Source organism: Physella acuta, unplaced genomic scaffold (assembly GCF_028476545.2).
Source record: "Physella acuta isolate Inbredline_101_S28 unplaced genomic scaffold, ASM2847654v3 ptg001756l, whole genome shotgun sequence".
Lineage (NCBI taxonomy): Eukaryota > Metazoa > Mollusca > Gastropoda > Physidae > Physella > Physella acuta.
Genome location: NW_026733266.1, coordinates 78,909 through 91,133, shown reverse-complemented (window position 1 = coordinate 91,133; position 12,225 = coordinate 78,909). Strand labels below are relative to the sequence as shown.

The 12,225-nt window shown below is 34.6% G+C and overlaps 1 protein-coding gene across 1 annotated transcript; it reads left to right on the top strand.

Annotated features, from left to right (window-relative positions):
- The first annotated feature begins 317 nt into the window (after positions 1-317).
- Positions 318-3,088, top strand: LOC131930311 (uncharacterized). The gene is made up of 3 exons (XM_059286730.1): positions 318-1,528; positions 1,654-1,726; positions 2,183-3,088. The coding sequence occupies exons 1-3, from the start codon at positions 318-320 to the stop codon at positions 3,086-3,088; spliced, it is 2,190 nt and encodes a 729-aa protein (XP_059142713.1).
- The last annotated feature ends 9,137 nt before the right edge of the window (positions 3,089-12,225 follow it).

Genomic DNA, 12,225 nt, shown 5'->3' with positions numbered 1-12,225 from the left:
TGCGAATAGGCAATGTTGTTTATTTGTACTATATAAAAAATAAAAATATCTCCAAGGTACTTGATGAGCTATTAGATAGAAACAGACATATAAAAACAACAAAAATCTATTTTGCTAACAGAAACTCTGTAAACAGAATCATTAAAAAATTCATGCTCTTAAAATCAAACCCTGAAAGAAATTGGCATCAGTTGGTTAGTTATTTCAAAGAACCGTATGTAGGAATAAACACACAGGCAACACCACTATCTGTGAGAAATGAAAATAACCAAAATCCTACACAACAGCTGACTGCTTTGAGTGAAGAGACAATGACAATGGATGAAACTACAACAGATACACAAGTATTTGATTTGGGGGTAGCTACCAAACCTTTATGCAGAAAGAAGTGCTCACAGTGTTGTGAAAAAAACATAATATTGAGAAAAAATTTAGAAACCATAAAAACCTTAAGGAAAGAAATCAGAGACACAAACACTGTTCAAATTAGACATTTGAAAAGATCTGTAAAGCAAAAAGAAAAATTGATTACAACTTTGAAAATCAAGTGTATAGAAGAAAAAAGAAAATGCAGATTTATTGAACAAACAAAAGCAACAAGAGATTTAAAGAAAGAAATTATGATATTAAAAATAAAAAACACAAAACTAAGAAGCAAAATGAAACACTCATTGTTGAATCACAAAATGGTGATTGACAATAAGAAAGAAGTCATTGAAAGTTTTAAAAAAGAAGTTAGTTCTCTGAAACAGCAACTAAGTAAACTTCTGGCAGATCATCACAATTTAATTGATCTATACTTAGAGTTAGAGAACAAAGAAGAAAACATAGAAACAAAAACTGGCAATAGGTATTGTCCAAAACTTAGAAAATGCATTTATAGATCACTTTTAAGTCATTGCCCAGTTAGAGGAGTAGGTGAAATTTTACAATCATTTTCTAGCACAGTATGCAACAAAAATTTAGATAGATTTCCACATTATTCAAATATATCAAGAATGATTTATGAGCCAGCGGTTCTATCATTAATACAAGTTGGTGAAGCCATAATGAATTGCGGCACAATGACAATATCGTTTGATGCCACTACTACAGGGGAGAAACATATAAATGCATTTAGTATTTCAACCTATCCACCTAGAAAGGATTACACTATATCTTCACAAAGAGTGGCAGGGGGAAGAGCTTATGATTATTCTACAAACATTTTATCTGCTTTGAGAGAAATAGGTTCCCTATTTTCTGAATTTAAAAAGATCCCATATATTGATTTCATGGACAATTGTCAAAAGAAAATGAGAAGTTGTTTGTCAGATAGAGCCCCGGTAAATAACTGTGTCCGACAAATGTTAGAAAATTATTTAAATGTCCAGCTGATTAAATTAAATTGCAATATACATCCCTTGGACACTATAGCTTCACAATGTAGGAAATATCTTTTAAAACTGGACAAAACCATTGGCACAACATCAGCATGTGGAAAAGACTGTGCTGCTGTCTCAATAGTATATAACATATCAAAACTAAGGTAAGAAAACTTTTCCAATAATAAAGACATTAATAAATATGTTGATTACTAATATCTTACTGACTATCATACTTTTTATCAATTTTTTTAGAACAACATTATTTACAAGAACATTTTTTCCCCAGGTACAGCTCAAAAGGTGAACCAGCTGCATTTAAATTGTTTTTAAAAGACAATAATGTAACACCTAGCAGCTTTGTTAGATATGTGGGAAATAGGCACCATGTGCTATTTCACATGGCAGGAGTAATTATAAAATATGAAGAAATATTAAAGAAGTTCTGTAAGAGGTATTCTCCAATATTTCTATTTAAACAATTGTATGATTAATTAGCTTGTGTTTACTTATTTTTTTTTTTATGTTGACACCACATTTTTATTCTATAATAAATTCATGTTCACAGAAATGACCACAATAACATTTGTAAAAATCTATACAAAGATTTATGTAAAGAAGATGTATTACTTCAGTTACAAGCTCTTGGGTTAGTAGGAAAAGTTATCACTGGGCCTTGGATGACCCTTCTGTACAAAAATGCAATGGGCAGGACAAATCTTCAAATAGTAGGTGCTTCGTTTGAAAAATTGATAAATAGATTTTCATTCTTTCAATGACTACAATGTTAGTTACTACTTTATTTTATTTTTTTACAGAGCCAAAATTTTCAATATGCTGTTAGCATGTTGGAGAAATTGATTGCTAGTCCAGTGCTGATTAAAAGCCACACAACAATATTTGAGGAAGTCTCCCTCAAACATGATGATGTCCATGCAGCACTTTTAAATAGGGCACATGACAGTGTTAAACTAGAAAATATTTTGTCTTGTTTGTTGCAAGAAACTGTTGTTGTTATAAAAAGGCAGATGGGCAGTTATTTATCAGATCCATCTGATGAAATGCTTGAGGCCACCAAGTCTGCCCCCCCACACAATATACACTGTGAGAGAATACTAGGAATGGCTGATTTTTTAATTCGTCGAGCGCCAAATGCCACTATAGGTTTTGTAGATTGCAAGGTTAAAGCTAAATTAAATAAAACAATGGAGTGGCTTGATGCAAAAAGTATCAATGAACAAAATCAGCTAATTGATTTTGCTATAACTGAAGGTGCTCGCAGGCGAAGATCACACAAAACCCAACAGCGAGAAATTGAAAATGAAATCATACAGAGAAGAGAAGAATCAATTAAAAAGAAAGAAAATAAAGAAAGAAAGAAGTTAAAGATAGATGTTGTTGATAAGTTGGCTAAAGGTCAGTTATTTATAAATGATGAAATATTCTGCAATGTGGAGACCAGACAAAAACAAGTGTTAGCTAAAATTATCAATGGAGAGGATATGACTGGCCAACTGCTGAAACACAAGTGGGAATGTATAAATGACAATGACACCTTTTATTTTGGTAGAATAGTCTTAAGACTCTCAGCTAGTGAGACAAAACTTGATAGATTTGTAATTGCTTATTGGTCAATTGATGAGGAAAATAGTGAAGACTCAGAACTCAATGTAGATACTTTAATAACTGATATGATCAGTAAGCATCTGATGTTTGAGTTTTAATGTACAAGTTCTTTTAGAAGTTATATTGTACAATGTATAAATAAAAGCTATATCCATTGCAATGCACAAAGTTAGTCTCTTTATGAAACACAAGAATGTATATAAAATAAATTTATGTGACTGCTCATTGTTCAACAAAATAAAATTCTAAGTTCATGTTTGTCAATATGTAGTTATGATATCTGATTATTCCTGCAAATCAGATGCATGTATTAATTTATTCATAAATAATCAGCCTTTAGATTATTCATTTGACTTTGAGACTACACATCCTACTACACTGTACACAAAACTAGCCAGATTGTTGCTTCTATTCACACATGACTCTTAAAATTAAAAGCTTGTAAACTTTGAGACTTTCCTATAGATCTATAATTAATAAAATAAACAGACACACTCTGTTTATGAATTTGTTTTATTCTATTTTTTAATGTAGGCATAAGTTTCCATGGGCATAAGTTTCCATGTATGTTATAATAAATACTGTAACTTGCTCTGTTTCTTAACATTTTTAAACTACTCTTTATTGTGCCATGATTTAAACCATATCCATGTTTACTTGTTTAGGCCTACTTTTAATTAATCAAGTTTTGTCAGGAAGCATATTTTTTTAAAATGTCTCTCAATAGATCTAGAATCTAGATCTAGATCACGCCCTTAAAACATCGATGCTCGTTGCATTCCACCAACCCGTAATAGATTTCGCGTAAGGCCATGGCTCATCGTAGATCATGAATAATCAGGGTTGAATTCTGGAGTAGAGCTAGATTCTAGATCTTTGTTGTTTTAAATTAATTTAATTTTAATGCACCATGCAGGTCTCCGTAAAAAATCAATAATCGGGAATTTCATTTAAATCTAGATCTAGATCTAGTTAAACTTTAGAGTTTAGACTTTTTAGACATATGATGGGGATTGAGTCTAGTTCTAGGGTAGAGTCTAGTTAGTAGCTATTTACTGTAAATTTTACATTTACTGTTAAACGGTAAACCTATTTTATTTTAGGCTTTTTTTTTTTAATTATTAAGCTTTCATCGACATTTTTATCTATCATTGGTATTTCCTTAAGCGTAAATATATTTAAAGCTAATAAACAAGATTGTTTAAAAACATTTTATTACAATTTAGTCTCTTTAGTCTTACGTACTCTCTTCGCTCTAGACTAGACGCGCGCAAAGTTAAACTGCGATAATGTAATAATTTTGAGAAATTATAATTATGCCTTTTATTAGAAGATTTTCCCATTCGCTTTTTTCGTACTCTCGACGTGACCAACTTTTAGTTTCATTCTCCATAGGCTTAGTTGTCCCCGCAATTTTTACACTAAAACCGTCTTATCTAGAGAACCGTTTATCCTATAAACATAAATTTGGTATCATTTTGCAACATTTAGTCCCATTAATACAACCCTGTCGTTATTTTTGTCATTTTTATCAATTGAAAAATTGCGTGCAACTAACTAATGTAAGAGTGTGTGGTGTAGAGAGAAAGAGAAGAACAAACAAAAATAGCTTGCCAGGTAGGTTTTCTTATTAAATTTTTTAATTAAAATTGTCTGTCACTTATGATATATCATTACAAACTATATCACTTACTGGTTAATTTGAGACCAAATTTAATGGTCTAGCTTAATTAGGGGCCAAGAAAACAAACAAAAACAAAATGACCAATTAACTTCTTAAAATGCGAAACTCTTTTTCGCCATCAAAAAAGCTCAGAAAGTTACGTTGGTTTGTGTTTTCCATTCGTAGCATGATGTCATAGCAATTACGACAACATTGGGTATTTTAGTTACCAAAAAAAAAACCAAAATATTTTGTTGGAAATAAAACTTTATATTCATTATGTTTATTAAAGAAATATCAGACATATTTATTTTAAATTCTATGAATAATGTACAATTTAAGACATTAGGCCTTCCACGATGAATTGAACAATCAATACCCATGAAGATGATAATAAAATTAATATCCAAAACTAAAAATAGATCTGACAGAAATCTAGATCTAGGCATTCTAACTGTAAAGACAATACAGTATTAGGTACGATGATAAATCAACTTTTTTTAAAACTTTAAAATAAATACTCTATAATTATTTTTCTCTTCTGTAGTAGCATTAGGTTAGGCGAAGTTTTTTTTTTTTTTTTTTTTTTTTTTTTTTAACAGCTATGCGTAGTAAATCTATAGTCCTGTAAGTTTGCATGAACTTAAAATGACCCTAAGTTGTTTTACAATTTGCTTGGTTTATGAGGGGAGGGGTGGGATTGCCCACCGACGATCTCTAACAGCAATCGTTAATGCTGTGACGTATGTATGGTAGGCCTGCTGAACTCACGGTGAACCCTCGACCGTGTCAACATTTTTCTCCCGCAGACAAGAAAATGTAAGCAGTCGATCTCGCGAGCGATGCGAGCGACGATGTTCGGAAAATCTTGAATAATTATTTTATAAAATATTATTTCGATCAAAAAAATATTTTTAAAAAAGAAAGAAAATAAAGCCGCTCGTTGCATTTCCAATGTGAAACAATAAAATAAAGCACAACTGATTTACTTCAGATTCGAACTCGGAGATTCTAGGTCACCTACCGCACCGTTCTGTTTACTCTGCCACACACCACGATGTATTGTAAAATAAAATATTAGACATTTTGTATCAATAGATTGCTAAAAGGAAATAAATACTACTTTATTTATTGATATCGTACTACGTAGTAACTGAGTAACTGCGTAAATTTTACACACAATTCCTATATGTTTAACTAACACAACAGCATTAACGAGGTTGACCAAGTCTAAAAATAAAATAAAAAATTGCCAGTAGGCCTGATTAGATTTAGCACAAAAAAGGCTCGGAATGAGCATTGTTTAAAATACAATACTAAGGCCTAATTAAAAACTACATATAATTTCATATAAATTATGCAGTCGGGTAGGCCACGAAGTATTTAGATGTAGTATTTACAAGGTTAACGACCGGTCACGAATTATGTGAAGAAAAAAAATCAATATACTTATAAAATTACTAATACTTTAATACAATAATAATGTCCACAATTTCTACACACGCTACAACTGAATTATAATTAAAATACTAGACTTAACAGTGCATTCCGCAAAAAACAAAAATTAGTTGTTTCTATCTGACAACTAGCGTAACAATGACGTAACGTTACTAAAAATAGCAGAGGCATGGTATTTCTATGGTGAATTGGATTTTGGAAAGGGGAACCATCATCAATGTAATTAATCATGGTAAATATCTCAAATATATATTTATCTAGGAGCTGTCGAGCGCTGATGCCCGGTGGTCGGTCGTTTTTCGTTGCAGTTCAGTTCCTAATTAGAGTGCTCCATAAGAAATGCTTGTATTAATTATTACTACATATCTCGCAAATGTTTCTGGCATTTAAGCCATAGTATCCATTTCCTTAGCATTTCGCATTAAAATAGTGATGAGATATTGCTAGATTAGCAGTTTTTTCATTTTTGTATATAGGACCCCCCCAAAAAGACTTAAAATGCGAAAACTAAAAGAGCATGACGTTTCAGGGTCAGGTTCTGACTTCCGGTTTTGGTAAGGAGATCGACTAGATAGCTAATGACTGCCTAATGATAGATGTACATATTTACTTGGGGGAGGGGGATGGAGGTGGAAACGGGATGGGGGGCGGTGATAACATCCTTTACTTCCCCACGCACCATTCCCCACCCCAACCCTCCCACCAACTTTATAACACACAAAAAAACCTATTCAAACGTATGTACAATCTGAACCGTCAACACCCGCTTAAGTCCCACGACTCAAAATGCCATTGCTGAAATTACCTTGTCTGAAAAGCGTGAATAATTCCCCGTAAATCACCCTAAAATACCGGCTTGTACCTGGCCAGGTATGCCTCAGCTCACCCCTCCCCACCCTCGTGTCAATGTAATCGCTACCCCCCCCCCCCTGTAACAAACACAGGAGTTGTCAGTCCCTGCTTAAAGAGTAATTGCCGCGATAATTTATGACTGACAACAGGGTCTAGGAGCCGTAGGAGCCGGGATCAGAGCCGTAATTCTCCACCAGCAGGTTTTAGCACGCCATATTTCACATGTGTGGGGGAGGGTACGGGGGGGGGGGGTGAATGTATGGGACCGGCTCGTGATAAATTATAACGGGGGTAGCTAGTCCATTGACATAGGTAAGTATAGAAGGGGTATGTGCGTGTATGTGTGTGTGTATGTGTATGTGCACAATGACATGGATATGCATGGGTACTATTGCAAAAGCTTAAGGCTTGTAAACTATAAAAGTAAGGTAAGTTTGAGTGCGCATGTATGCGTGTGTGTATGTGCACAACCACATGCATATGCGTGGGTAATGTTTCTTTTTTTTCCTTTGTTAAATGTAGATTTATTATAGTAACGAGTTAAGACATTTAAGGCAAACACAAATCATACGATTTAGGGGAACATAAATAATAATAATTTTATTTTTATCAAATAAAATTTTCGAGTATCGATATAAAAAAATATATGTGTACATATTTACAATAATAAAATACTTATCACAACTATTTATTGACATTAAAAAAGCATAAAATAATCCGATTAAGTTTAAAGTATAAAGTAAAATTCTCTTTTCAAACCAGACGGTCTATAGGGCAAGTGGATCAGAGATCACTTGTTTCTGTGACCGCGGCATATGAAGAGATAGTGTGGTCAGCACTATGCCCAGCCGCCTTTACTCTCCCTAACGTGAGTTAGGTACCCATCAGAGTTGGGTGGACTCAAGGACGGTCTACTGACTTGAACTCGAGACTTACGGGTTAGAAGTTTAGCTGATTAAGCGTAGGAAACATTATAATCATTGGTCCATTCTCTCTTTGGCGGCAGCACTCCGCGTCTGACGTCATAGCTTTTTGTGTATGTTATGACTAGGGCTAACACAAGGACGGCAACAAGGTTCAACGACCCAATATAGTAAAGGCTGTTGTTGTATGTCCCCGTAAGCTCTTTCAGTAATCCTGGGGTACGACAGAGCAGATCCCACACCCATGGCCAAGTAGAAAACGGCAATGGCAGCTGGAAGGTTTTTCAGTCTCAGTACACTAATCAAGGTATGCATTGAGAAAAAAAACTAACGACAATGGCTGTATGTAATGGCCATACACGGGATGTAAGTTGTACAGTTATGAGGTTTCACAACGCCGACAATCAACATGGGTCCTATGCAGAAGGTGGTTGGGCGGATAGGTCGGAAATTGACGATGCCGCTGCCGTTGTTGTGCCCCGTGATCTTCAGGGCGTCCATGAGGAAAGCGAAGAACGCGCCGTCTAATGCGTCAACGTTTCGCAATCTGGAACATGGGTACTAAATCTAGATCTATTTCAAAATATGATGTTGTAAACAGAAAGTTCGGAAGAGCCATTTTATCCAATAAATATTTAATGGACGTTCAACTTCTTATTTAAACGAAAAAGAACTTAATACCGCTAAAGCTTTTAAATTTAAACTAGAGTATCATGATTCTTGTAGAATATATTCAAAGAAAATAAAAGCCAACTTATTATAGTATTTTAGTATACTTAATGTTTATTGTAATAAAAACAATGATTTTTATGTCATACTTTACTCTCATTAAACTTGTCTCTACTTTTGACTACTTTAGAGAATAAAATTGTTGGTTGTCTACCCTGGTTATTTAGTTTTCTAAATGTATCTCCCTCAAATTGATATTACATGTTGAATTATTATAATTATTTGAACATTACAAATTGCTTGAACTTATAAAACAAGGATACAACAATATATTAATTACGTGTACGTGTACAAAGCCAGTACATCCACGTAATGACGTAAGGGATCCAGTACTTTATAACAGGTAACAGGAAACAGCCAGGGGATAGCTTAACAATTTGGATTATTGTTATACGGCGTGTGTGTTGGGGGGGGGGGGGGGGTGAAGGGATGTTTAGAAAAATTATATAATATTTCTTGGATTCGCAAGATTCTTTTTAAAAAATTATACAATTTAGAAAATTTGGATGCATGGCTAAGTGGCTAAGTTAGCCTCTGGGTTATGTAATCTAAATATAACACATTTTTAAAGGGTTGGTAATCATATGACTTTTGTCAGTTTAGTTATATGGGACAAAAATACGCGTCGTGTGACTAATATATCAGTTAGTGTGTGTGTATGTGGGGTGTGTGTGTATGGAAGGGGTGTCATGCCAGTGGTGAGTAAGAATGTCAAGTTTATGTGGTATCGAATACCTACACGATACTCACCGTGAGTGCACATACACACAGAAATCGAATACAAGGCCTGGTATCGAAGTGTTAACTGGATGGACAAAACGATTCCCGTGATCGATCACTGCTACAGACTTCACGGGCAGACAACTCTAATCTTCGGCTGGGTTGTTCGGAAAGGCGCGAAGATTGCACGTCAAAGCTAACATATCGCCCGGCTAGTGCCTTCTAATCTGGGGATAGTGGGTTCTAATCCCCGCGGGACGGGTGGAGAGAGATTATTTATTGTGATTTAATTTAGCATGACAATTGTCTGTGGTGGGGTGAAATAAAGAAAAAAATAATCCCAATTATAAAATGGATGCGTGCAACATCGATATCTTAAGTTAGGCACCTCTCTTAGTAATTAAACTGCCATGATTATGTAGGCCCATGTAGGAACATGGTATGGCTACTTTGGTATGGCTACAGTTCGTTTTGTTTAAGAAATTCATTTTGGTTATTTCATTGTAGAGTGACAATAAATTTGCTTGAGCCTTGGAAGTAGAAAGTCTCAACATAAATTTCTCCACATCTGATTGTAGTTGGGAGCATCCTCTGATAATTTAGTGTGACTAAAACTTTTGATTATTTAAAAAACAAGTTAATTAAAAAAGTCTAGTGACATTTATGCGCAATTTCCTAATGTTATCTAAAAATAGCTCTGACGTATATAGCTGGGGTGCGTTCAGTGGCGGAACTAGAAAAAAAAGGCTCCCCCGCAAAAAAAAATTTTGGGCCCCCCTATATGTATATATATATATATATATATATATATATATATATATATATATATATATATATATATATATATATATATATATATATATATATATATATATATATATATATATATATATATATATACATACATATGTATAAGTAGCCCGCTTCTCAAAATTTTAAATAGTCTATTACCTGAGTATTTTAATCTATTTTATTGAAATGTATAACCACTCTGAGATAACGAACCAGACAACAATAAGTCCGAACTCATTTTGAGCGCGGCATTCATTAATCGTGTTTTACAATTTTTCTTATTTTTTTTTATTTTTTATTTTTTTTTTTACAAATGTTTGTATTACGTTTTTATGTGTACCGAAAATAGTCACAAAATTGCGGGCTGGTCAAAATTATATAAACACGTAAGCTTGATTTTAAAATGGTTTCTCGTGTTATGTTTATTTTTATGATTTTTTGTATTTATATTATTAGTTTTGAATACATTAATTTTTATAGCTATAGGATTCTTTAATATGCGTCATTTAAATAATAATTAATAGAATAAATGGCTCTTTAATTTACATAGTACAAAACTATTTAAATGAGCTTTATGGGCACCCGTGTTTTGATGAAGGGCAGTAAGTCATGGAAGTATTGTGAACGTTTGCCTATCTTTCAAAGTAGAGCTCTTGTAGATTTTATATTTTTCTACGCAACAGTGTGTGTTAGTTACTGTAGAATAATCACTGCTACAGTAGACCTGTTTGTTTTTTACAAAACTACTATCAATGTGCACGAAAAACATTATTTATGAAAGGAAAATTCATTGTTTTTTGGTCGGAATTGGGCCCCTAAACGTCCTGGGCCCCCCCGCATTGCGGGGTCTGGCGGCACTGTAGTTCCGCCCCTGGGTGCGTTCAAGCTAGAAGAACGATCGGTTTATAGGTGTTTATGTAATTTTAAAATTTGTGCCCGAACGAGAGGATATTTTTGAAAACTTTCTTCGGCAATATTGTTCTAAATTATGTCAGGAATCGATTGGTACATGTTTCAAGTCGCTAAGTGGTCTGGTTGCCGAGATATTGGCCAAAAACTGATTTTTTTCGAGGTTTTTTGGCTTTTCCGGGAAATACATGAAAGAAACCCGTAATTTTTATGGCCTATGCTCATTCTCGTAACTTGCTTAACATAATTGCTTTTGGAACTAGTCATCGATATTGCTTCGTTGAGGAGGAGATACGACTTAAAGCCCGGACACACATTCATCCATACATTCTTTCATTCATTCATCCATCCATTCCCAGAAATGACGAGTTAATAAACGCAATTCTCCAGAATGGAAATTGCGCTAAAAAATGTGCTTCATTATTATAGTTTAAAATATAACAATTTTAATGGTTATTTCCCTTGCACCGCAGACCGGTTTACTTTAAATAACGAAATGTAAATTAATTTTCGTGTTACCACACTAGGATGTGTGTGTGTATGTGTGTGTGTTAATGTGTGTGTGTGTGTATAAAACTGCTTAAAAATACAAACTGAAGTTAATGATTCGTTCATTGAGGTGCCGGGTGGTTGAGTGATAGACCGCGGCATGCAGACCCCAAATGACCCGAGTTCAAATCCGTGATCCTATGTCCTAGCAAAGCAACATTTATTGTCCTCACAATGGACACCTACAACTACACCTACAACTACAACTACAACTACACCTACACCTACAACTACACCCACACTCACATCCACACTCACACCTACTCCTACACTTACAACAACACCTACACCACACCTACACCTACACCCACACCTACACCCACACCTACACCCACACCCACACCCACACCTACACCTACACCTACACCTACACCTACACCTACACCTACAACTACAACTACAACTACAACTACAACTACAACTACACCCACACTCACATCCACATTCACACCTACACCTACACCTACACTTACACTTACACCCACACCAACACCCTCACCCACACCAACGTATCTAGAGAAAATGGAAAGGAAATGAGGGGGGGGGGTGTCAACCCCCAAGTGACACATGCATGAGTTTGTAAACATAGACCCCCCCCCCCCCCTTCCCCACCTCCCCTCCCTTGGCAAGGAGATTGATA

What these genes read in the sequence shown, in the direction of transcription:
- LOC131930311 (XM_059286730.1), top strand. Translation starts at nt 318, where the DNA reads ATGGATGAAACTACAACAGATACACAAGTATTTGATTTGGGGGTAGCT. An exon ending in TATAACATATCAAAACTAAG is followed by an intron (nt 1,529 to 1,653) that starts GTAAGAAAACTT and finishes TTTTTTCCCCAG; the next exon opens with GTACAGCTCAAAAGGTGAAC. An exon ending in ATGTAACACCTAGCAGCTTT is followed by an intron (nt 1,727 to 2,182) that starts GTTAGATATGTG and finishes ATTTTTTTACAG; the next exon opens with AGCCAAAATTTTCAATATGC.